Below are 22,660 nucleotides of genomic sequence, written 5' to 3' on the forward strand. Positions count from 1 at the left end.
ATGGTGGTGAACAGCTGTTTTAAAGACCTGAAGGGAGGAGTGGGATTGAAGGGAGTGAGGGAGTTTGTTCCAGAGGCGGGAGAAAAGAGGAATGAAAGAGTGAAGGTGAGCAGAGAGCCGAGATTTCGGCAGTTTAACCATCAGAGGGTTGCTGGCAGATGTTGTGCGACCTGTAGGAATATTTGGGGGACAGAGCACAGAGAGAGCTGGGGGTGCAAGGCCAGAGAGGAGTCGGTAGAAGACAGAAAGACCACCTACCTGCCTGCGGTGAGTGAGTGAAAGGCCCTCAGAGATAGCTTCATCGCGGGAGATTCCAATAATTCTGAAAGCTTTGGTTTCAACAGTGTGAAGCCGAGCTAGGTGTGAGGCAGGAGCACCGGCCCATAGGGGAGAACAGTATTCCATTGAGCTGCGGATGAAAGCCTTGTATGTGGTGAGGAGCTCAGGTGTGCCGAGGAAGGACTTCGCACGACGGAGGATGCCCAGTCGGCGACTGGCTTTGGAGGCCAGCTTGGAAATGTGGTTTTCCCAAGAAAGATCATGGCAGATAGTGAGACCCAAAATCTTGAGCGACAGAACTTCTTGGAGAGGATTGTTGAGAAAGTAGATGGGAGGGTTGTCCAGTCGATCTTTTTGGAGAGACATAGTAAGAGTGTGAGATTTGTCAGGATTGAAAGACATGTTCCACTTGTTTGACCAGTCTGTGATTTTGTCCAGGTCTTCAGAGAGTGAGGAGGCAGCAGACTGCCGATCTGAGGGAAGAGGAATGGAGCGGCAGAGAGTGGAGTCTCTCTGAAGCATGAATAGGAGAAGAAGAGCTTTAAAAGAGTGAGAATAAGAAAGGGAGAGCTTTAAAAGAGCGGGAATAGGAGAGGAAGAGCTTTAAAAGAGCAAGAATAGGAGAGGAAAAGCTTTAAAAGAGAAAGAATAGGAGAGTAAAAGCCTTAAAAGAGCGAGAATAGGAGTGGAGGAGCTTTAAAAGAGCGAGAATAGGAGAAGGAGAGCTTTAAAAGAGCGAGAAGAGGAGAAGAAGAGTTTTAAAAGAGCAAGAATAGAGGAGGAAGAGCTTTACAAGAGTGAGACTAGGAGAGGAAGAACTTTAAAAGAGTGAGAATAGGGGAGTTAGAGCTTTAAAAGAGCGAGAATATGGGAGGAAGAGCTTTAAAAGAGCGAGAATGGGCAAAGAAGAGCTTTAAAAGAGCGAGAATAGGAGAGGTAGAGTTTTTAAAGGGTGAGAATAAGAAAGGAAGAGCTTTAAAGGAGCGAGAAGAGAGGAGGAAGAGCTTCAAAAGAGTGTGAATAGGAGAGGAAGAGCTTTAAAAGAGTGAGAATATGGGAGGAAGAGCTTTAAAAGGGTGAGAATAGGGGAAGAAGAGCTTTAAAAGAGCGAGAATATGGGAGGAAGAGCTTTAAAAGAGTGAGAATATGGGAGGAAGAGCTTTAAAAGATCGAGAATAGGGGAAGAAGAGCTTTAAAAGATTGAGAATAGGAGAAGAAGAGCTTTAAAAGACAGAGAATTGGGGAAGAAGAGCTTTAAAAGAGCGAGAATAGGGGAGGAACAGCTTTAAAAGAGCTAGAATATGGGATGAAGAATTTTAAAAGAGTGAGAATGGGGGAAGAAGAGCTTTAAAAAAGCGAGAATAGGGGACGAAGAGCCTTAAAAGAGCGAGAATAGGGGAGGGAGAGCTTTAAAAGAGTGAGAATAGAGGAGAAGAGCTTTAAAAGAGTGAGAATATGGGAGGAAGAGCTTTAAAAGAGTGAGAATAGGGGAAGAAGAGCTTTAAAAGAGTGAGAATAGGGGAAGAAGAGCTTTAAAAGAGTGAGAATATGGGAGGAAGAGCTTTATAAGAGTGAGAATATGGGAGGAAGAGCTTTATAAGAGTGAGAATAGGGGAGGAAGAGCCTTAAAAGAGCGAGAATAGGGGAAGCAGCGCTTTAAAAGAGCGAGAATAGAGGAGGAAGATCTTTAAAAGAGTGAGAATATGGGAGGAAGAGCTTTAAAAGAGTGAGAATAGGGGAAGAAGAGCTTTAAAAGAGTGAGAATAGGGGAAGAAGAGCTTTAAAAGATCGAGAATAAGGGAAGAAGAGCTTTAAAAGATTGAGAATAGGGGAATAAGAGCTTTAAAAGAGCGAGAATAGAGGAGGAAGAGCTTTACAAGAGTGAGAATATGGGACGAAGAGCTTTAAAAGAGTGAGAATAGGGGAGGAAGAGCTTTAAAAGAGCGAGAATAGAGGAGGAAGAGCTTTACAAGAGTGAGAATAGGGGAGGAAGATCTTTAAAAGAGTGAGAATAGAGGAGGAAGAGCTTTAAAAGAGTGAGAATATGGGAGGAAGAGCTTTAAAAGAGTGAGAATAGGGGAAGAAGAGCTTTAAAAGAGCAAGAATAGGGGAGGAAGAGCTTTAAAAGAGCGAGAATAGAGGAGGAAGAGCTTTACAAGAGCGAGAATAGGGGAGTTGGAGCTTTAAAAGAGCGAGAATAGGGGAGGAAGAGCTTTAAAAGAGTGAGAATAGAGGAGGAAGAGCTTTAAAAGAGTGAGAATATGGGAGGAAGAGCTTTAAAAGAGTGAGAATAGGGGAAGAAGAGCTTTAAAAGAGCGAGAATAGAGGAGGAAGATCTTTAAAAGAGTGAGAATATGGGAGGAAAAGCTTTAAAAGAGTGAGAATAGGGGAGGAAACACTAACCTGTATACAAGAGGGTTGGGCCAAGGGAAGGTTATTGAGGTCTATAAGTATTTGGGTAAGGATGGAGGTTTGGGAGGAGTGTGGGGATGGTGACATGAGATTACTGCGCATTCCTTAATTGAAGCCATGGAGGGAAGTGTAGGATCGAACAGCCTGAGGGAGGTGGCTACACAGATGGGAGAAAACAGGAACAAAAGGGTGGAGGAGTCCTATCGCCATGGATTTTGGAAGCTTAACTGGAATAATGATAATGTGCATCCTCGAGTTGCTGGATGAAGGACATGTTCCATTTATCAGGCCAGCATCTAATCAATACAAGTTCTCAGTTGACTCGTCACATAAAACTCCCAGTTTTAGGAATTTGTTGATTATTTTACCATGATCTAAGGCACCTGGTGTCGTGTGTACACATTGTATACAAGACAAGGACATGCGAAGACATCATTATATTTTCAATGAACTTCAAGAATATTAGCAGACAATGAACAAAGCACTGTTATGGATTTGAATGTGGCATCCCATCCTCTTTAACTAACTGCTCAGATGGGAACAACAAACAGTTCCATCAGATTTCCCTCCGATGAGTTTCGTGTTCAAATTATAGTTGTGAACATTCATGATAAAGTAATCATTCATCACATTCCCAGATAAAACACAACTCCCTTCCTGATTGTCGTTTAAAACGATTATTATAGTGACAACCTCCCTTTGTGAAAACTCACCACGACTGAGAGCAGGATTGGACCTTCATAAATCCATTCATAATTTTTGTCGGTTTCCATGTCCCAGCACCTATAATCACAGTAACCAAGAGCAATAACTCACATAAGTACATTCAAATTGATGTGAAATAAATTTGTTACGGTCTGTGACCTTTCTTTTCTTCTTCCTTCCCCCTCCCCCCCCCCCCCCCCCTTCCTTTGAGTTAGACCAAATGGTTTGGCCCACGGGTGTAAAGCTTATGATTGGCTGTGGGGGCAGAGGAGGGCCCCAGAAGGTGATTCAGAGGAGAGAGAGATAGAGAGATAGAGATAGAGAGAGAGAGATAGAGAGAGAGAGAGAGAGAGAGAGAGAGACAGAGACAGAGACAGAGACAGAGACAGAGACAGAGACAGAGACAGAGACAGAGACACAGACTGACTTGACTTTTATTACAAAAGTATAAAATGAAGATTTTTTACAGTCAAAACAAAATAAACAAACTAGTTACATACAATTTTACCATCAGGGAAATCAAAACCAACAAACCGTGAAGCTACCAAAAAAACACAAAGGATATTTAGTAAAGACTAGAGAGAAATAGTATAGGCATATTTGGAATTTCGTGTATTTTTTTTGTTAAAAGCAAAAACTCAATTGATTTTGTAAGAAGGTATCATAAGCTTAAAAAAAAATTAGGGTGGCATTTTTTCTGAACATTCTAAGACTATGAAATCCAATATGGCGTCCAAAATGGCCACCGAACACTAATAATGCGATATCTTCGCGAGTACATGTGATACAATTACAAATACAGTGTCTAAATATATGTTTTCTGAGACCAGGAATCGAATGGAATCATCAAATTTATGTTATATGTATGATCTACATGCCAAATTCCAAAATGGCTACCGCGCACCCGCAATGTAAACTATACCTTCTCCCTTCGCATGTAATTACAAACAAAGTATCTATTTAAAGACATGTATTTTTCACAAAGAATACATAATTAACAAGCCAACAAACAGATCTAAATAAAATGAAATACTTGAATTACTGTTCAATCTCTTAAATCGTTTAAACAGCAAGATGCAAAAAGTCATACTGATTAAATGCCTGGCTTTCATTTAGTATTTTTAACAATGGATATCAAGTGAATTATAATTTTGTGAATGTCATAGAAAGTAACACCTCAATCTTCACAGTCTTCATTTATCCCTGGTTGGACAGTTTTGTTGTTGCAGCTGAAAACCCAGCATCCACAAACTTCCGTACATGGGATATTGTTCTTGCGACAGCTGCACCTTCCTTCGCATCCACGTTTGCACCCGCACTTTATGAGGTGCAATACTGCTTCAGGAGCTGGTGGATTCAAACAGCGAACTGGAGAGAAATGACTTGAAACTGCATCAAATGTCCAACCAAATGCAGCTGGTGCTGGGAGGCACGGGTGAGTTTCACAAGCTTTTCTCCAAATCATGGATATGGAATGTGCCCGACGAATGTGCAAGTCCAGTGAACCAGAAGTTGGTGGTAGGTTTTCTCCTTCGGCTGCACGATTTGAGTAGAGGAACCAACGGAGCTCATTCACTTTTGTGTAGATTTTGGATCGATACAAAATACAGACAAAGCGTTCCAACTGAGAGCATACATCAGCGGGCAGATCAATGTCATCATTCCCGAGCATTGCTAGTGCATCCAGGATCTCATCATCACAAGACATAAATGCCTTGAAGCACGAGTCTTTGGTTCTGCCAGCAAATCTACCAGACATATCGGAACCTGTCAGAGCATGAAAACCTAACAGTGCATAAGCGCGCTTTGGTCCTAAGTTGTTGTATATGCTCCGCACAGAAATGTTCCTCTTCAGCCTGCCCTTTCCCGTAAGGAAGGTTGTAGACGTTGGTAAGTTTGGATACATGTAGACAAGCAACAAAAAGACGTCTGTGTCTGGGGAACTGACAACAAGTTCTGCTTCATTGAGAACAGTTAGAGCATGCAGTACAAGCAAAGTGTCTGCCTCTTCTTGGCTGTGAGTGAGGAGCGAGTCTGGGATATCAACATTGCCCTTGGTTTGTGTTCCTGAGGTCACCATAAGTTGTTTCAGTCTGTTGTTGGAGCTCTTGCTGTGACATACAACTTTGTCAGCCAAATACTCGGTCAGTTGTCCTTTGGCGCGGATATCTGATAAGAAGTCCTTCAGGGAAATATGTTGGATTAAAGTGTTGTCCTTCACGTGGTAATATGTTGACTTTCCCTTGGTCCTCTTTGTCCTCATCTGTTCCTTGAGCGATGTTTTGATGTACCGGTCGAACACCAATCTGACCTCATCATATTGTGCTGCCATGTTACAGATTATCTGGAGAAAGGCATCTGCAAAGTCTTGGCATGTTTTCATTTGTTCCGTTTTGATAACTGAATTTACCACAGCCATGTTTTTGTGCACATCCAGAGATAAGACGACGGTAAGGGGAGTCTCAGTGCGGTGTTTGAAAGTGACATCTTCATGTTTTGTTTCATAGGTGACCTGCCGATCAGACTTGTATGCACATACGAAATGTTGTGCCAGCACAGATGCACTTTGGTTCATAGATTCGGCCCTGCTGATTGTTTTAACATGATGTAAACCTTGGATAGCAAGCTTGCAGAGGAGTTGAAGCAAAGCAGGTGGTTCATAATTATCAAATGTTCCTTCGAATTTCCACGGGGTTGCGCTTGCAATGTCTCTTCTCAGTATTTTAGATGCTTTCAGAAGGACTTTCACATCTTCTCTTAGGTCTTTTGTATCGGAGGCCAACGCACCAGCTAACAGGGTTTCCTTGGATTTTGTAGAAAGTACTTGCTCAGGTTTGGTTTTGTCTGGAGGCCTGGTGAAGTGCACATCAGCGATGTTGTCCAAAATCAGTTGCTTTAAGTATGGTTTGTATCGCGGATTGTCGGGTAAAGGGAACCCATTGGCTTCTAGCAAACCAACATATGATTGTTCAATGTCATTCATATTCAAAGCTGAACTGTTAGATGGGTCATTGATTTCAGTTTCCACCATGTCGAGCATCTCCAGGTCAGACACTAACTGTGCAAAATGAACATGCTGTTTTGGAGGTCTGTTAGCTTTTTCTATGTCTCGTTTTGCATGGCCTAAGCACAGAAGGTGATACTTCATGTCCTCAGCAACTGCTGTAAGAAGATCAGATGATCCTACAACATTGCTCAGTCTAACTTTCAAAAGTTTTCTGTCTGTTTGTTGACCAATGGCTTTGAGCTGAGCTCCCATGTTTTCAGTTGAGACGTCGTGCAATTTGTCTGCTTTGTCTTCCTGACAAATGACACACATCTCCTTGTCGAAAGCCTGACTTCTGGTAGATCGCTGTGATGTGGAAGCACTTGTAGATGCAGCATCAGATTTTTTCAGTCGTCCTTTTGTCTTCTTTTTTATATAACTGACGCTGCCTGTCGCTTGTCCTTTCTCATATCGGGTCTTGGCTCGTTCAATGCATGTTTTATGTGTGAGATCCTTATAACATGTCTTGTGGTATGAAAAACCATTCTGTAACAGTTCATGGGCTGACAAACCTTTTATGCGATTCTTTAATGTAGAGAATTCTGTTTCCCCATATGAACATCGAACATCAGTTGTTGTAATTACTTTCTCTACTGAAGGCAAAGAAGGACGAAGCACATAGTTTGTATAATCTGTTTGCTTGCTGCTCAACTGGCAAATAAAGCATAGTTCAAAATCCACCGTTTTTGACTTCTTGTTAGATGAAGACTCTGCCATTTTGGTTAATCTAAGGTCTCTAAGCTGTTATCCTGGGTGATGGTTTTGCTGTGGGTACTTGCAGCCTGCAAAAGAAGAAAAGAATATGTTAGTACACCATAAAATGGACAAGTGGAACCTTAACACTATAAAGCGAACAAACTGCTGCCGGTGACTGGATTCGAACGTCAATTTTCCGGCCGCCATGTTGAAATAAAAAAGGCAGCCTCTGTCTGAAATTGTGCGAAATAAAAAGATTAGTAGTCAGGTGGAAGTTATTGTTATTATAGTCACCTCTATATACAAGTTTCAAGCAGTTCATGCTGAAAACAAAAATATTTAAACCACATTAAGTTAATTTTAGCGTCAAATTTAGGGCGTTTTGCTACGGTGGCGGCCATCTTGGATTTCAGGCCGTTAGAATGTTCAGAAAAAATGCCACCCTAAATTTTTTTAAAGCTTATGATACCTTCTTACAAAATCAAGTGAGTTTTTGCTTTTAACAAAAAAAATACACGAATTTTTTTTTCATGACAAATATGCCTACAGTAAAAGCACCAAATGGCCCTCAGATATTTCACAAAAATCCTTTACACACCACATTCTTTCAAAGAGTTCAAGTTGGCTAGAAAGCGAGTAACAGTAAAAATCAAGTTTTATCCGGCTTTCACAAAAAGCTCTGAACATTGCTACAGTATCTGTATTGTACAAATCATTCTTTATCTTGGATTTTCTGGTTTTGTAAATTGCCAATTTTGCTTGGGAAATGAAAAAGTTTGCAAGAATTGTTGCTTGGATGTTTAAGGGGCCACCTGGACCTAAAATGAAGATTGGAAAATTGAAATCAATGGAAAGACATGCAAATAGCACTTTCAAGAAAACAAAAAGAGAGAGTTAAACGACTGCATTGAATATACACATGGGGCACTGAGGCAGGGTTTCTCTCTGTCCACAAAAGGGACACTGATCACTTGTCGCTTGTGAAAAGCGGTGAATGAGAGAGTTTGTGGGTATTATCCAATGTGCGATTCTCCATTGGAGATCAGCACGTTTTGGCACAGGATTTTTATAATACCATCCCCAGTTTGGGGAGAAAGGAGGAGTGTGTGGCAGGACTGCAGACCACCTGCAAGGTGCTGGGGGAGACAAGGAGGGGAAAAGAGCTTTTAAACATTGGAGATATAAGGTTTTACAGTTACCACTGGAAGAGGAAAAGGAGCGGCCAAATTTATTGGCTCCAAGTTTTCAGAGGCCGACAAAAGAAGGTTGGGGAAAGGAGAGAGGCTCGGCTCAGAGGGAGGTACAGGACGAACCAACCAATGTTGGGAGGTAGGCACGAAGCACCACCCTTAAACATCTGTCTAGTTGGCGAGATGATCTGACGCCAGTCGCCGAGGCAATAGCAGCAACACTTAGCCACTTATCATTTGCATTGTCTCTAAGGTGGCACACTTTAGTTATTGATGCAGCCACAAACTTTTGAATGAAGGCCCTGCTGTTATCAAAACCCTCAAAAAGCGCGTTGCAAAACAGTGGCTCGTTGAAGAACATGGATCTCTCGAACGTAGTATGATCCCGATGGCTTTTGAGAGCTTGCCATGCATTTAACAAACTTCGGTAGAAAGAGGGGAGTGAAGAGAAATCAAACATTGTCAAGTCCATCAGGAAAAGCTCCTTAGCATGACCAAAATTCTCAAAACGACCCAAAATGCAGCACGCAAGTTGCCTCCAAAGCACAGCAGGCTCGTGCAAAATGGACCATATCGTGCGTAGACGAAAAGCCATGATTCGGCATTTTACATTGACAAGTCCTTGACCACCGTCAGATATCGGAAAATTCAATCTTTCCGGTTGTAGCCAATGCATTCCAGACCAGAAGAAATGAGTGACGCTCTTCTGTATTGTCGATTAAACCAGCAGGTGGTTGCAGAGCCAAGACCTTGTGCCACAGAATGGAGGTAACCAGGTTGTTTATGACCAATACTCTGCCACGGTAAGACAATTGGCAGAGTAGGCCTTTCCATTTTATTAAAAGCAGTTCAATTCGTTCAGGCAAACCTTCCCAGTTATGCCTGATGAAATCTCTAGGACCTAGAAAAACTCCCAAAAACTTGATCCCATCTCTTCTCCAAGCAATATTTGCGGGGAGAAACGGGGGTGAGGGGGGGTGGGGAGAATGGGGGTGGGGAAAGGGATTCGAGCCACAGTGCCTCAGTCTTTTTCCAATTGATTTTTGCTGAAGAGGCTCTGTTAAAAAGTGCTAAAGCAGGCATCATCTTAGCAATGTCATCAGAGTTTTTGATACAAACACATATATCATCAGCGTAGGCAATGGTCTTTATAGTGTGGTTTAAACCTCTAACAGTGAAACCAGTCAAAGACTTTCGAAGCGTGTTTAAGAGGGGTTCAAGGGAAAGGGTGTATAAAGCACCTGACAGTGGGCAGCCCTGCCTGACACCTCTTTTAATCCAAAAAGGGGGCACAAGCTCATTATTTATGTTTAGCAGGGCAGATACGTTTGAGTAACACATACGAGTATGTATACATGATAAAATAAAGGGTCCAAAACCAAATCGATTTAATACTTCGGACAAGTACTCATGAGAAACATAATCAAAAGCCTTCTCCTGATCTAGGAAAACAAGGCCAACACTTTCATGATGGATATCACAAACATCAATCAAATCACGAATAACAGAAATACTGTCATGGATATTACGACCAGGAACACAATAAGTTTGGTCCATGTCTACAATGTTCTTTAGGAAGGGTGAAAAACGTAAGGCAATAGCTTTGGAAAAGATCTTGTAATCAGTACATAGTAATGATATTGGCCTCCGCTGGGAGATGAGTAAAGGGTCGCCTTTCTTTGGAAGCAAGGTAAGTACTGCTCTTCTGCAGCTCAGCGGGAGTTCATTCTTTTCAAGGCTTTCCTGGAAGACTGATAGCAGTTCAGGGCCAATTCGGTCCCAGAAAGATTCGAAAAATTCTGGCGGTAGACCGTCGATGCCAGGTGATTTTCCTTTGCCAAGGCTCTTTAATGCGATGGAGAGTTCCTCAAGTGTGAGTGGTTTCTCCAGGCTCTGCCTTTGCTCTGGGGTTAAGGTGGAAACACCATCAAATAAGTGAGGGACACCATTTAGATCAACTTCTTTTGTTTTGTAAAGGTTGGAGAAAAAGAGTCTAGCTTCCCTCTTGATTCCTTCAGGGTGAGTGATGACAGAATTGTCAGGGCATTTTAGAGCAGTAATTTGGGGGTGAGGAACCTTAGATTCAAAATCAAAGAAGTATCGGGTTGGCGTGTCCAAAAGGTTGAGCTGCTGAAACCATAATCTTTTTAATGCCCCTTGGGTTTGGTTCTCAATTATTGTATTAAGGAAAGCTTTCTTTTCTTTCAGTCTCAGTTCTTGTTGGGGAGAAGAGTGAGTTTTTAAATTTGTTTGAATTTGTAGAATTCCCTTTTCTAAACTAGCCTTTATTCTACGTTCCTCTTGTGTTCTTAGGAAACAAAATTGTTGGCAAAATCCTCTACATTGGGCCTTTATGTTGTCCCACCACAAACGCTGATCTGTAAACTGGTGTTTTTGATTTAATAGAACAGACCATACGTCTTCGAAAGCAGCCCGAAAGGAGGGGTGTTCTAAGATGGTGACATTAAGCTTCCAGAAAGAATGGCGATTCAAAAACAGATGTGAATGGTAATTCACAGTAATTAAATGGTGATCTGAAAAACCAGAGGGCAAAATTCCAGTGGTGGGGGAGAGATTAAAAAATGGTGAATTTATATAGATCCAGTCGAGCCTAGCTGGGGATACTTGGTTGTTTGTGATCTTGCTCCAGGTAAATTGATGCGTCGTGGGATTTTGTTGCCGCCAAAGATCCTGAAGCTTAAAATCCCTTATTATCTCTGCTAATAATTTAGCTGGTCCGGGATGGGGTTCTGCACCGTTCCTATCTAGGTTTGGTTGCAGAGTGCAGTTAAAATCACCTGCCATTATAATACACCTGTGCAGGTCTATTTGCCTCATATAAGGCCCTAATCTAGCGTAGAAGCATTGCCGCTCCGTGCTATTTGAAGGGGCATAAACGTTCAACAAAGTAAAATTTATGTTATTAATAACAAATTCTAGGGAGGCTAGGTGCCCTGGGATTATGTTTTTAAAGGAAAGTTTTGATGGATGGAAATGGGGATTCAAAAGAAAAGCCACTCCCGCAGTTCGGGAATTGCAATCACGAAAAAAATTGGTCGTTTTCATCATCCAGTTCCATTCTGCATGGGATGCTGGCGTAGTGTGGGTTTCCTGTAAGAAAAGTACGTCTAATGTTTTCTGTAGTGCAAGGTTCACCACTTGGAGTTTGCGCAGCTGACTCGTGCCACCATTTATATTTAAACTTCCAAAACCCATTTTTTTAGTTCATCTTTTGCTCTCACAATGTACTTTTTTAGCCTGCTACATTGGGCTTCTGTGAAATGGTGGTCACGAGGCCGTCGGATGATGTTCCTTGCTGTGTCGATAAACCCGTGCAGGTCAGAAAAGTGATCTTTAATGTCTACGTTTCTCTTTCTAAAAGTGTGGTTGAGGAATTTCAATATTTGGGTTGGTAAGACATTGGATTCACTTGTTGTAGGGAACTCCTCAATTTCGTAAGATTCCTCATCAGACATGTCAGAACCACTGTCTGGGAAACTTTCAATTCCTGGTTCTTGGGGCTCTGACGTACCTTGTGGTGTGCAGGTGTCATCCTGCTCCATATTAATAGGAGCAGGAGGGGGTAGTAGAATAAAAGGAGCAGGGGGGGGGGGGGACCGTAACCGGTTTAACAGTTTGAGGTTCTCTGTCAGTTTTACCAGTGTGCTCAGGCATGTTATGTAAGACCGCCGGCACAGGTACTGTTGGGGTTAGAATATTTTCATTGTGCTCAGAAATTGGGGGCGCTGGAGGTACGATCGGGTTTTCTGCTATCACGTTTCCTCCTATTTTTACGATCGGGTCTTGATGCCCTTCGGCATCATTCACAGGAGGACACGGAACAGCTTTACTTTTCCCTTGAGGAGGGATGTAATTTTCCTGCATTGCATTGTGGGGGAAAGTCTCAGGTAAGGGCTGGGGATCTACATTCTCATGCATGAGCAGTTCGTACCGGTTGCTGGTAGTAGTTTGGTCGGACAGAGGCATTCCCGGTGTTTGACTGAAAAACTACCACCTTTTCTTTACGAGGTGTAAATGAATCCTGGGGTGTTTTTCTCTTCCTTAATGAGGAAACAAGTGTAAACCCATCCCAGTTGTTCATGTTCGTTAAATTTGGTACGATGTCATCTGAGACAGTAGTTGGGGGAGTTTGCCTGTCAGTGTTGAGAGGTAGTGGGGGGTCTGAGACAGTAGTTGGGGGAGTTTGCCCGTCAGTGTTGGGAGGTAGTGGGGGATCTGAGACAGTAGTTGGGGGAGTTTGCCCGTCAGTGTTGAGAGGTAGTGGGGGATCTGAGACAGTAGTTGGGGGAGTTTGCCCGTCAGTGTTGGGAGGTAGTGGGGGATCTGAGACAGTAGTTGGGGGAGTTTGCCCGTCAGTGTTGAGAGGTAGTGGGGGGTCTGAGACAGTAGTTGGGGGAGTTTGCCCGTCAGTGTTGGGAGGTATTGGGGGATCTGAGACAGTAGTTGGGGGAGTTTGCCCGTCAGTGTTGAGAGGTAGTGGGGGATCTGAGACAGTAGTTGGGGGAGTTTGCCCGTCAGTGTTGAGAGGTAGTGGGGGATCTGAGACAGTAGTTGGGGGAGTTTGACCGTCAGTGTTGGGAGGTAGTGGGGATCTGAGACAGTAGTTGGGGGAGTTTGCCCGTCAGTGTTGGGAGGTAGTGGGGGATCTGAGACAGTAGTTGGGGGAGTTTGCCCGTCAGTGTTGGGAGATAGAGGGGGCACAGTATTGTCCAGAGAGCCTGTCTGCTCGGTCACAGAGGGTGCAGTTCGGGGACAGAAACGTTTTAAATGTCCGAACTTTCCACAAGTGAAGCATTTTAATGTCTCGGTTGACGCATATACTTGGTCGTCGTGATTTTTTATACGGAATTTAATTACCACGTTTAATACTTTATCCACGTTGGATGTGGGAAGTACAATGTATGCCTGGCGTCGGAAAGACATGTCATGCTTCGCCTGTTCACTCTGAGAGCCCAGCGGCAGCATCTTGATCTGGGACACGACTGTACCATAGCGCGATAGTTCCGCTAACAGCGACTCATTTTTTAGAAACGGGGGTACGTTGGATAGGAGTATTTTGACAGCTGGGGTATCGAGTGGGGAAACCAATAAAGGTGGGCGCGATTCGGAAAATTTTAAGTCCGCTTACCGCTTATCCGCTCCGCCAGCCCGTGTAGTCCGATTCGCTTCTCCGCTTCAGCGGCCGAAAATCTTAGTCCGCTTACCGGTTATCCGCTTATCCGCTTCGATTCGATTTTTTTAAAGCGCTTCGACGTTTTTAAAGCGATTTTTGACGTTTCTAAAGGGAATTTAATGCTTTTAAAGCCTAAATAGCCATTTCTAACTACTACAAAGACAAACAAAGCTTTTAAGATCAAAAATATACATTTTTATTTAAATAAAATTTATTCAAAATGTATTGAAATAAAGTTTTCCACTCGACTCTACTCTACTCTACAGTTAATTTAAATATAATTTTAATATATGCAAGTTACATTAAAGAAAAATCAATTTGCCCGTCCTTTCTTTGACAAGAGAGTCTACTAGTCAACAGACTAGCAGTCTGTTGACTAGTCCTCGTCTTCCTCCTCCACCTCGTGGGCCTTCTTGAGGATTTGGAGGTTGCCCTTCATGAAGACGAGGGCCTCGAAGTTCGGTGCAGCCAGGGCCGACCTCTTAGGCCTGAGGATGTCCGACCCGTAGCTGAACACGCGCTCGACCGAGGCAGAGCTCGGGAGCGGCGTGTTATGCCTGAGAAATAGAGTTACCCAAGCATCACGGAACTCGAGCGGGAAGAAATTGGGCGAGAGCCCCGGGTTCCCCCTCAGCAGCTTCCTCGACCAGTTGTTGACCTCTTCCCTGATCTTCTCCTCGAGGTTCTCCTCCTGCTGCCCCTCCTCCATGGCGAACAGGTAGTCCGTACTGCTCGAGCCGGGCTGGACTGCTGGTTTGCGTCGCTCGTGTGCCTGTCCCTGGCACTGCCGCTGGGCTGGAGAGTCAGAAATCTCTCCATCTTGACGTTATTGCCGCTCTAGCGTCCAATAAAATATTCAGTTTTCACTTATTATTCACTTAAATAAATATTCACAATTCTAGAGTAACGGCTCAGGCTAACAGCTGATTTGGCGAATCGCGATGCGCTTTAATTTTTCGGTAGTCCGCTTACGCTTATCCGCTTCGGTTTCCGGGGGTTGTTCCGATTCGCTTATCCGCTTCGAAAACGTTAGTCCGCTGCAGCGGATAAGCGGATAAGCGGACTTTCGAAGCGGACCGCCCACCTTTGGAAACCAAGACGAAATGTCCATTGTCTGTGGACAGACCAGCCGCGACAACCTCATGCACGAGGCTTTCCTCGGCTAAAAAAACCACAATACTAAAGCGCGGCTTCGTGACGCTGCACGGATCTTTTCCATCCCAATGATATTCCCAATAGCAATAACAATGTGTTCCACACTAACCTCATCGGGAGGAACGCACACCACGCCATGCTTCCGTGTGAGAGCTTCGAAAGCCGCATACAGGGAACGTGTCGACATTTTACTAATTCAAACTACCCGGACTAAGCCCGTAAGCTGAGTTGGGGTCGGGGGAAAAAAGGGAGGGGTCGGGGGAAAAAAGGGAGGGGTCGGGGGAAAAGGGAGGGGTCAGGTACAGTTTTATGTAAAAGCAGGGGGAAAAAAACCGCAAAGAAAACGCCACTCGGCATGTACCAGCACGAGAAAACGAACGCGGTAAAACACACCTCTTAATGAGGAAAGGAGCGAAAACCCATCGCAACTCCTTAGAGTGTCGATAGGAATACCACTCACCCGTTGACCTCACCGAAAGGCGTGGGCTCTCTCTCTCTCTCTCTGTATCTCAGAGGAAAAAGTAGAAGCTGGAAGAAAAGGATTCAAAACAGCAACACAAGCGAGGAACGTAATGGGGGGGGGAAGGGGGGTGTGGTGGGGGTGCGGGCAGAGGTAGGGCAGAACGGGCGGGGAGCTGGGGGGGGGGGATGAGGAGATGTGGTAGCGGGTTTGTTGAACTGGGGTGGTGGGGGCAGACAGAGAGTAGACAACGTGAGGATTAAAAAGAAAAGTGGAAAAACAGAAAGTAAGAGGAAACACGAACAAGGGGAGGGGGGGGGGGGGGGGTAGCAAGATCGAAGGTTGGAGCAGCTCACACCTCACCACACATGCACAGCTGCCATCTTGCCATGCCCAAACACAAACGGCCAGCAGGGGGCGAGAGAGAGGGAGAGAGAGAGAGACACAGACAGACAGACAGACACAGACACAGACAGAGACAGACAGACAGAGACAGAGACAGAGACAGAGACAGACAGACAGAGACAGACAGATGCCATTTTGGTGGATGGCTCATGGTGGAGTGCCTTTTCGTGTGTTTGTAGAGTTTTCAGCTGCAATCTCTCCACCTGATGGTTGTGCTGCATCAACCCCTGTGGACACTTCTATACCTGAAGGTTGACTTTGATTAAACTCTTGCTACCGCTGGGCCTGCATTGGGGCCTTCCACTGGGCCTGCGTTGGGACCTGCATTGGGGCCTACCACTGGGCCTGCATTGGGGCCTACTGCTGGGCATGCATTGGGGCCTATTGTTGGGGCCTACTGCTGGGCCTGCATTGGGGCCTGCCTGGAATACAGTGTTTATTTCGAACTCTCACTGCAGCTCCTCCAGTTTGGATCCCCCAACCTGGCCTTGAGTGGATACTGGAGGATACAGTACCGCTCACATCCGCATCGTCAGGGTCTCTCCTCTTCGGACCTCTTCAGGACCACCAGACTGTAGGTCCTCCCTTGCGACTGACTACACAAGCAGCACCCTCCAGCACTGGCTGCCTACTCCTTCCCTCTCGTGCTGGCCTAATCTGGTTTTCCCCTCTCTTCACCCATCTTTGTTTCCTTTTTCTTTATGTGTAGTAATAGATTTTGAGTGCGATAACCTATAAATAAAGCCGGTGTGCTTCAGGCCGTAACTAATTGGTATCAAACCACAAATTAAATTGGTGAGACGTAAGGAGCGTTTTCATTTTGTTTTCAAGCCAGATCATGAGTTGATGAAACTAGCTCAGAACTTCACTATGTAGGCCAGCTATAAAATGTAACGCAGTCTTATACTGGGCATACGCCAATAACAAATTTAATTGTGTAAAAATACTTGGGTTTGTCTTACATGGTTCACTGTGGTTAGTAAAAGTTTCCTGAAATCATTATGAAAACTAGAAAAATGCAACTGTGTCGCCAATATGCCTCCGCATAGTCCCACGATGGGTAGATGCCATCACTTTGTATATGTATGGGTAGTGGACCACGTTTGTGAAGTTTTGTGTTGATTGGATAAGGTTCGTTTTTCTATCCAAGATGGCTGCCAAACCACGTGGCCTATGACATCATCATTTTCAAACTATATGCAACAGTGCTGTTAGATGATATTTGTAAAATTTCACATCGATAGGGTGAGCGGTTTCAGAGATATAATTATTTAATATTTTCCTTCAATCCAAAATAGCCACCAAACCATGTGACCTATGATGTCATAAGTTTAATATTTCAATACAAATGGGTCATAGATCATGTGCATGCAATTTCAGATTTTTTAGGATAAAGAATTCGATGAAAAAACATTTTTGGCTGGTATACCACTTCACCTATGATGCTATTATTATCATTATTTTGTTCCCCATTGGGAGTACTCGACAATGTGCCAAGTTTTAAATTTTTCCATTCAGCGGTTTCTGAGAAATTTTTTTTTTTAATTATTTGCTTTTAATCCAAGATGGCTGCTATACCACATGGCCTATGACGTCACAAATATAATATAAACATTCTGCATGGGTGTCACTCCTACCCTGAAAGTTTCGTCTCAATCGGACACATGGTTCCCGAGAAAAGCGAGGTTTAGCCCGGACAGAAGGACAACCCGAAAACATAATGCCTCCGGCGACTTTGTCGGCGGAGGCATAATAAAGGGATGTGACCATGTGCTGCGATGGTCCAAAGGACTATCTCACTGAGACCCAGTTAGTTGCAAGAATGGCCCAACACAAATGTACCTTGTGATTTCACATAACAAATATATACAACACAGTACAGTACAAGACCCTGACATTCACGGTGTGCATTTTCATGAAAAATGTCGCGAATGTCAGATCCACGAATGTCGGGGCATTGTTTCAATGGGAAAAAGGGGAATAGGTTCCCGGCGGTTCGAGAATCGCAAGGGAAATTTTTTTAATTTTACGAACACGAATGAACTTGATTACAGTTTCATGAAAATGCTTCTACAAATTAAAAAACAACAACAGTAGGTATCGTTTTCAATTTTTATGATGAGTTAGAATCCAGTGAACTCCTCTGAAGAGGCTGTGGGTGAGGGTGCTGATATTGTTGATATGGAGGAGCGAAAGCAAAAAAATGGGTAATCGACATGCTGTTTTGCTGAGTGCTGCATGTTTCTGTATAATGCTTTGTATGACAACAGAACATCATCAACCCCCTCTTGAACCGGAGGTGCTGCTCCTTTAATAGGCCGGCATCTTGTAACCTGTCAGCGACTGCCCTCATATCCTGCAGCACCTCAGCCAGAAACTTGACGGCCAGGTTGGGCCTCGCCACCTCTTCCTCCTCTTCACTGCCCATCCTCCTCCTCCGAAACCTTGATGATGGCCTCCAACTCCTCCTCAGTCAGCTCCTCCCCATGCAAGGCGATGAGCTCTCATAAATCCTCAGGCTCCATATCGTCAAAGCCTTCCCCTCCCACCTCCGTGTCAACCCGGCAATTTTCCGCCTGTCTGCCGTTGTGGTCGGAAAACCTCTGAAGTTGTTGACTGCCTGTGGCCATAGGTTTTGCCGGCAAGCATTGATGGTGGAGTCTTTCACTTCATCCAGTGAGTCTTTGATGGTGCTGATGCAGTGCGCGAGGCTAAAGTCCTTCCAACATTTCCTGACGGTAAGTTCAGGATCAGACTCCATAGCATCCAAGATGCGACAGAAGGTGTGGTGGGTGTATTACGTTTGAACGTCAAAATTACCCCTTGGTCAAGTGGTTGGTTCAAGGAGGTGGTGTTCAGTGGCAGGAAGCTAACCTCGAAATTGGGATGAGCCACCTTCAACACCTTGATGTGGCCAAGAGCGTTGTCCACCAGCAGGAGGACCTTGAAGGAGAGGTTCTTTACTGCCAATTACCTCTCCACTTGAGGGACAAAACCATTGTGGAACCAATCCATGAAGATAGCAGCTGTTACCCACACTTTTCTATTGGCCCTCCAAAATACAGGCAGAGTTTGCTTATTTGTGCCCTTGAGAGCATATGGGTTTAGGGAACGATATAACATCGTTGGTTTGATTATGCAGTTCCCTTTGGCGTTGGTAGATAGGAGAAGAGATACCCGGTCATTTGCAGCCTTGAACCCCGTGGCTTTCCTCTCTCACTTCAAGATGAAAGTTCTCGTAGGATTTTTTTCCAGAACAGGCCGGTCTTGTCCGCATTTCCCTGGTACAAACCCCATCTCCTCGATGAGCTGCACAAGTTGAGCAGGGAAAGTTTCAGCTCCCTCGTGGTCCGCTGAGGCACGCTCGTCTGTGAGATTCACATTGTGGAGACTGTACTGTTTCTTTAAATGGTCAAACCATCTCTTGCTAGCTTGTAAGAGACTGGGGCCGCTCGTACCCGCATCACTCGTACCTGCATCACTCATGTTTGCAGCACCACCCGTGGCAATCAGATGACCGTACTGTACATGCGTTTTGCCTTTTCATGAATCAGAGGTCCACTTTAAGGCACGATTTTCTGGGCATTGCCCTCTAACCACACTTTCAATGCCTTCTTCATTATTTCTATGGGAACTCTTAACCACTTTGGTGCTGAGTACTTCGCAAGCCACGGCACTTTCCCGAATCGCCTTCTCGTTTTTTTTAATGTAACGGACAGTCGACTCGTTCGCGCCATAATACCTGCTAACAGAGGCTGCACTCTCATCCCTTGATAGCCAGTCTAGTAGCTCCACTTTGTGGCTCAAGCTCATGACTCTTTTCTGCCTTTTTGGAGCAGACGCATCTCCTGCACTACTTTTGAGCTTATGACCCATGGTCGAACAATGCGCGCAAAAAGTCCATGAGTGCAAGGAATCACAGCAGGTTAAGGCAGCGGGACGAGAAGAAAGAATGAGACACAGGACACACCGCACAGGACACGTCTGTGCAGAGGATTGCGGGTAGATGAAGAAGGGGTGGGTAGTGTGACCATTGTTTGGTGGGGAATGTTTGGTGAGTGATGGTGGTGAGGGATGGCTTATGTGTGGCTGGTGGGAGATGGTTTTAGAGCTGCATTATGTGTGTGGCTGGTGGGAAATGGCTTTCGCATGGCTGATGGGAAATGGTTTTCACGTGGCTGGTCGGAGATGGTTTATGCGCCTGCAAAAAACGCGAATAGCTGAAGCACTTGGGCTGCAAAAAACGCGAATAGCTAAAGCACATGGGCTGCAAAAGTAGAAGCAAGTCACATTTTATGAACTGAGAATGTCGAATACGCGAATGTTGGGGTTTCACGGTATATGCAAATAAGTTTTTGCAATTCAATTGAGGTGTTGGAATATAAAGGACATGTAGGAATGAACAAACATTAAGAGGAAAACCAAAACTGAACAAAAGATAGATTCTGGATTTATTATACTAGTACACCCATTCCCTATGGGAGTGGCAGGAAGTCATTCCACTCTGAGGTAAATAGATTACAGTAGCTCTAGGGTTGGGCATCAACAACATTGAGAGTGTGTTCAGTTTCCAAGTTTCTTGCAGAGCATTTTCCAAGTGGCTTAAGCATTCAAGCAAGCACTGCATTCGAAACCGTTAAGGAACAGCCGGCTTGGCAATCGGCTTAGTAATTGAACACACCCAGGGTTTCACCTTTTTCAATTTAGTGTAAAACAGCAGTGTAGCGACTGTTTCAAAAGCTATTCACACGTGTTTGTGGTTTATAATATTTTTTAACTTCTGGTAAGGGTTTTCCCCAACTTGGCACGATAAGCTATTTATACAAATTAACACGGTGTTTGTCCAAGGAGAAACCCCCTTGGGAATTATTATTGGTATTCATATTGCTTTGTAATAACATTAGTATTATGCTATTTATCTTTAGTGTTGTTATTACATTTCTTGGAAGTGGCCTTGGAAAAACGCCATGATAAGCCATATTAATACGGATATACACCTCAACATGGAGTTTGTCCAAGGTGCAAATCCCCCCTTGGGGATGGGGCAGGGGAGGTAAATCGCTACAACCCCCGTTGTGTGACCCTTAGCCCCCCTGTCAGGTTTGGTTGACATTGGATAAGTAATGACTGAATGCATCTTGGTCAGACAGACAGACATCAAATTACGTATTGTCGCGTCTGTAGCTAGTTAACACTAGCCTTGGACGGATGAGCTGAACCAGCCTTAACTTCCGAGGCAACCTTCCAAATACGGTGGTTATTGTACACGCAAGATGGAAGAGACATGAAGCATTTAACTACACAACACACACGGGTTTATTCCAAAACCCAACCGAAACGCGATAACAAAAATGCAACAATAATCATTGATAATAAAATGAAGAGCGGACGAAAATAAATGCTGAGGTAACTAAATTCTACTTCGAGGATCCTTTCACAAGGACACAAACCATGCACATGAGGAAAAGTAATGAAATAATAATTCACACTGGCACTCAGCTGTCCCCAAAATGGGTCATGTTGATGAGGTCGGCAGTGGTGGTGTCCGCAGCCACCAGGCGGGAAGACCGTAAAGATAATGATGGCGGCCAAAGCTGTGTGTCACAGGCGCCATGGGCGCCCAGGGGGTGAGGCAAGCAGGGAAGACAGCCCTCTTTCTCTTTGGCTGCCCAACACTCAAAAATTCTCTGTTCTTTTGCATGATAAAGAACCACGTCCAGCAGCACAAGCCTCCTCTCGGTCACCACCCAAAAACGCTCTCTTCAGGAACACAGAAATATCCAAACTTCTTGTCCAGCAAGAACCAAGCACTTCTTCTTCTCCACGAGAGCCAATCGCGAAGCCTCTTGCGGCCGCTCGTGCTCTCGCTCACCGAACCAATTGCGGGCTGCTTCTTCGAGCTCGCCCACATCATCCGGCTGCGTCACTTGTGAGGCGTGGCCTGTGGTCCCAAGGCTCTTACCTACACGGATTCCAATGGAGTATCCTCAAACCACGATAATCAACAAGACCAACACGGATTTAAAATGCAACAAATAAACAGGTTTAATGAAAATAAATGCCAGGGACAATAAATGTGCAGTACTAAAATCCGAAATGAGACGTCTTCACACGGACTCGTTTACAATGCAAGGGGAAAACAAAAGTGAAAAATAAAGGTGTTTGTGTGGTGCATTTTCCTGCACTCCACGGTCTCCTCAAGCGGTCCCCAAATCCTGTCGGCCGCCGCACGGGTCCCTGGTCCGTGCGCAGGAAAACAGGCCTTGGCGCAGTCCGTTGCCGCGGAATGAGTGAACACCCGGAGCGTGGACCGGAGCGCGAGGTCGGAGCCAGACCTCACCGCCTACCATCGACGCCTACCTACCTCCTGCCTGGACCCTTCTCTTCCTTCCCACCACCACCACCACCACCTTTTCGTGTAAGTGTGTTTGTTCTGTCCTGGGTGTGATATTTAAGAGTGTCTAAGGTTTGCCCTGTGTATCTGCTTCTTCTTCTTTACTGTACATTCCCTTTCGTTTCTTCCTTGGTTTTGGTTTTGTACATAATTAATAAACCTGTGTTCTTCCTTCTTATTCTTTGGGTTTCTTCTCATCCGATCGCTTTAGTGATTTCTCCATTGATATACGTGGCACGATTTGGCCGACCATTGTAATCGGGTTTAGTCTTTTGTTAACGGCTCGGATTTCGGACTGCTAACCGCTCGGCAAACTCCATCTTGTCCGGGTCCGAGCAGGGAATTATATCCCTGCTTTGCGGAGAGATTGGCGAAGGTATCTGGGAACCCCTTAACCAATCACCCTGGCCAATCTCACCCCGCAAAGGAGCGTGTAATTTCCAGGAACGGAGGATCGGCCAGTGTAAAGACAAGGGGATTACCCCCCCCCCCTCTTGGTAAGGGGAGCGCCGACCCCCGGTTCCGCAACAATATATATATATATATATATATATATATATATATATATATATATATACATACATATATATATATACATACATATTTCTCTCTCTCTTGCTCTCTGCTGTCGGCTGAGGCGGTTGTGCTTTGAGCAGTGCGCGCTAGCAAAGCAAACATTCAGAGCATTGTGGAGTTTTGCAACGTTGGAGGAGGAAGGTGTTTC

At 44.6% G+C, this 22,660-nt stretch overlaps 1 protein-coding gene across 1 annotated transcript in view; it reads right to left on the reverse strand.

Moving 5' to 3' along the window:
• Positions 1-22,660, reverse strand: part of LOC137430909 (parathyroid hormone/parathyroid hormone-related peptide receptor) — a 189,385-nt gene that overhangs the window by 33,106 nt on the left and 133,619 nt on the right. Inside the window, exon 9 of the mRNA XM_078782470.1 lies at positions 3,405-3,474. Within this exon, the coding sequence (XP_078638596.1) occupies positions 3,405-3,474 (70 nt within the window). The remainder of the gene's footprint in view (positions 1-3,404; positions 3,475-22,660) is intronic.

This window comes from Myxine glutinosa, chromosome 7 (assembly GCF_964187855.1).
Source record: "Myxine glutinosa chromosome 7, kmMyxGlut1.1, whole genome shotgun sequence".
NCBI classification, from domain to species: Eukaryota; Metazoa; Chordata; class Myxini; order Myxiniformes; family Myxinidae; genus Myxine; species Myxine glutinosa.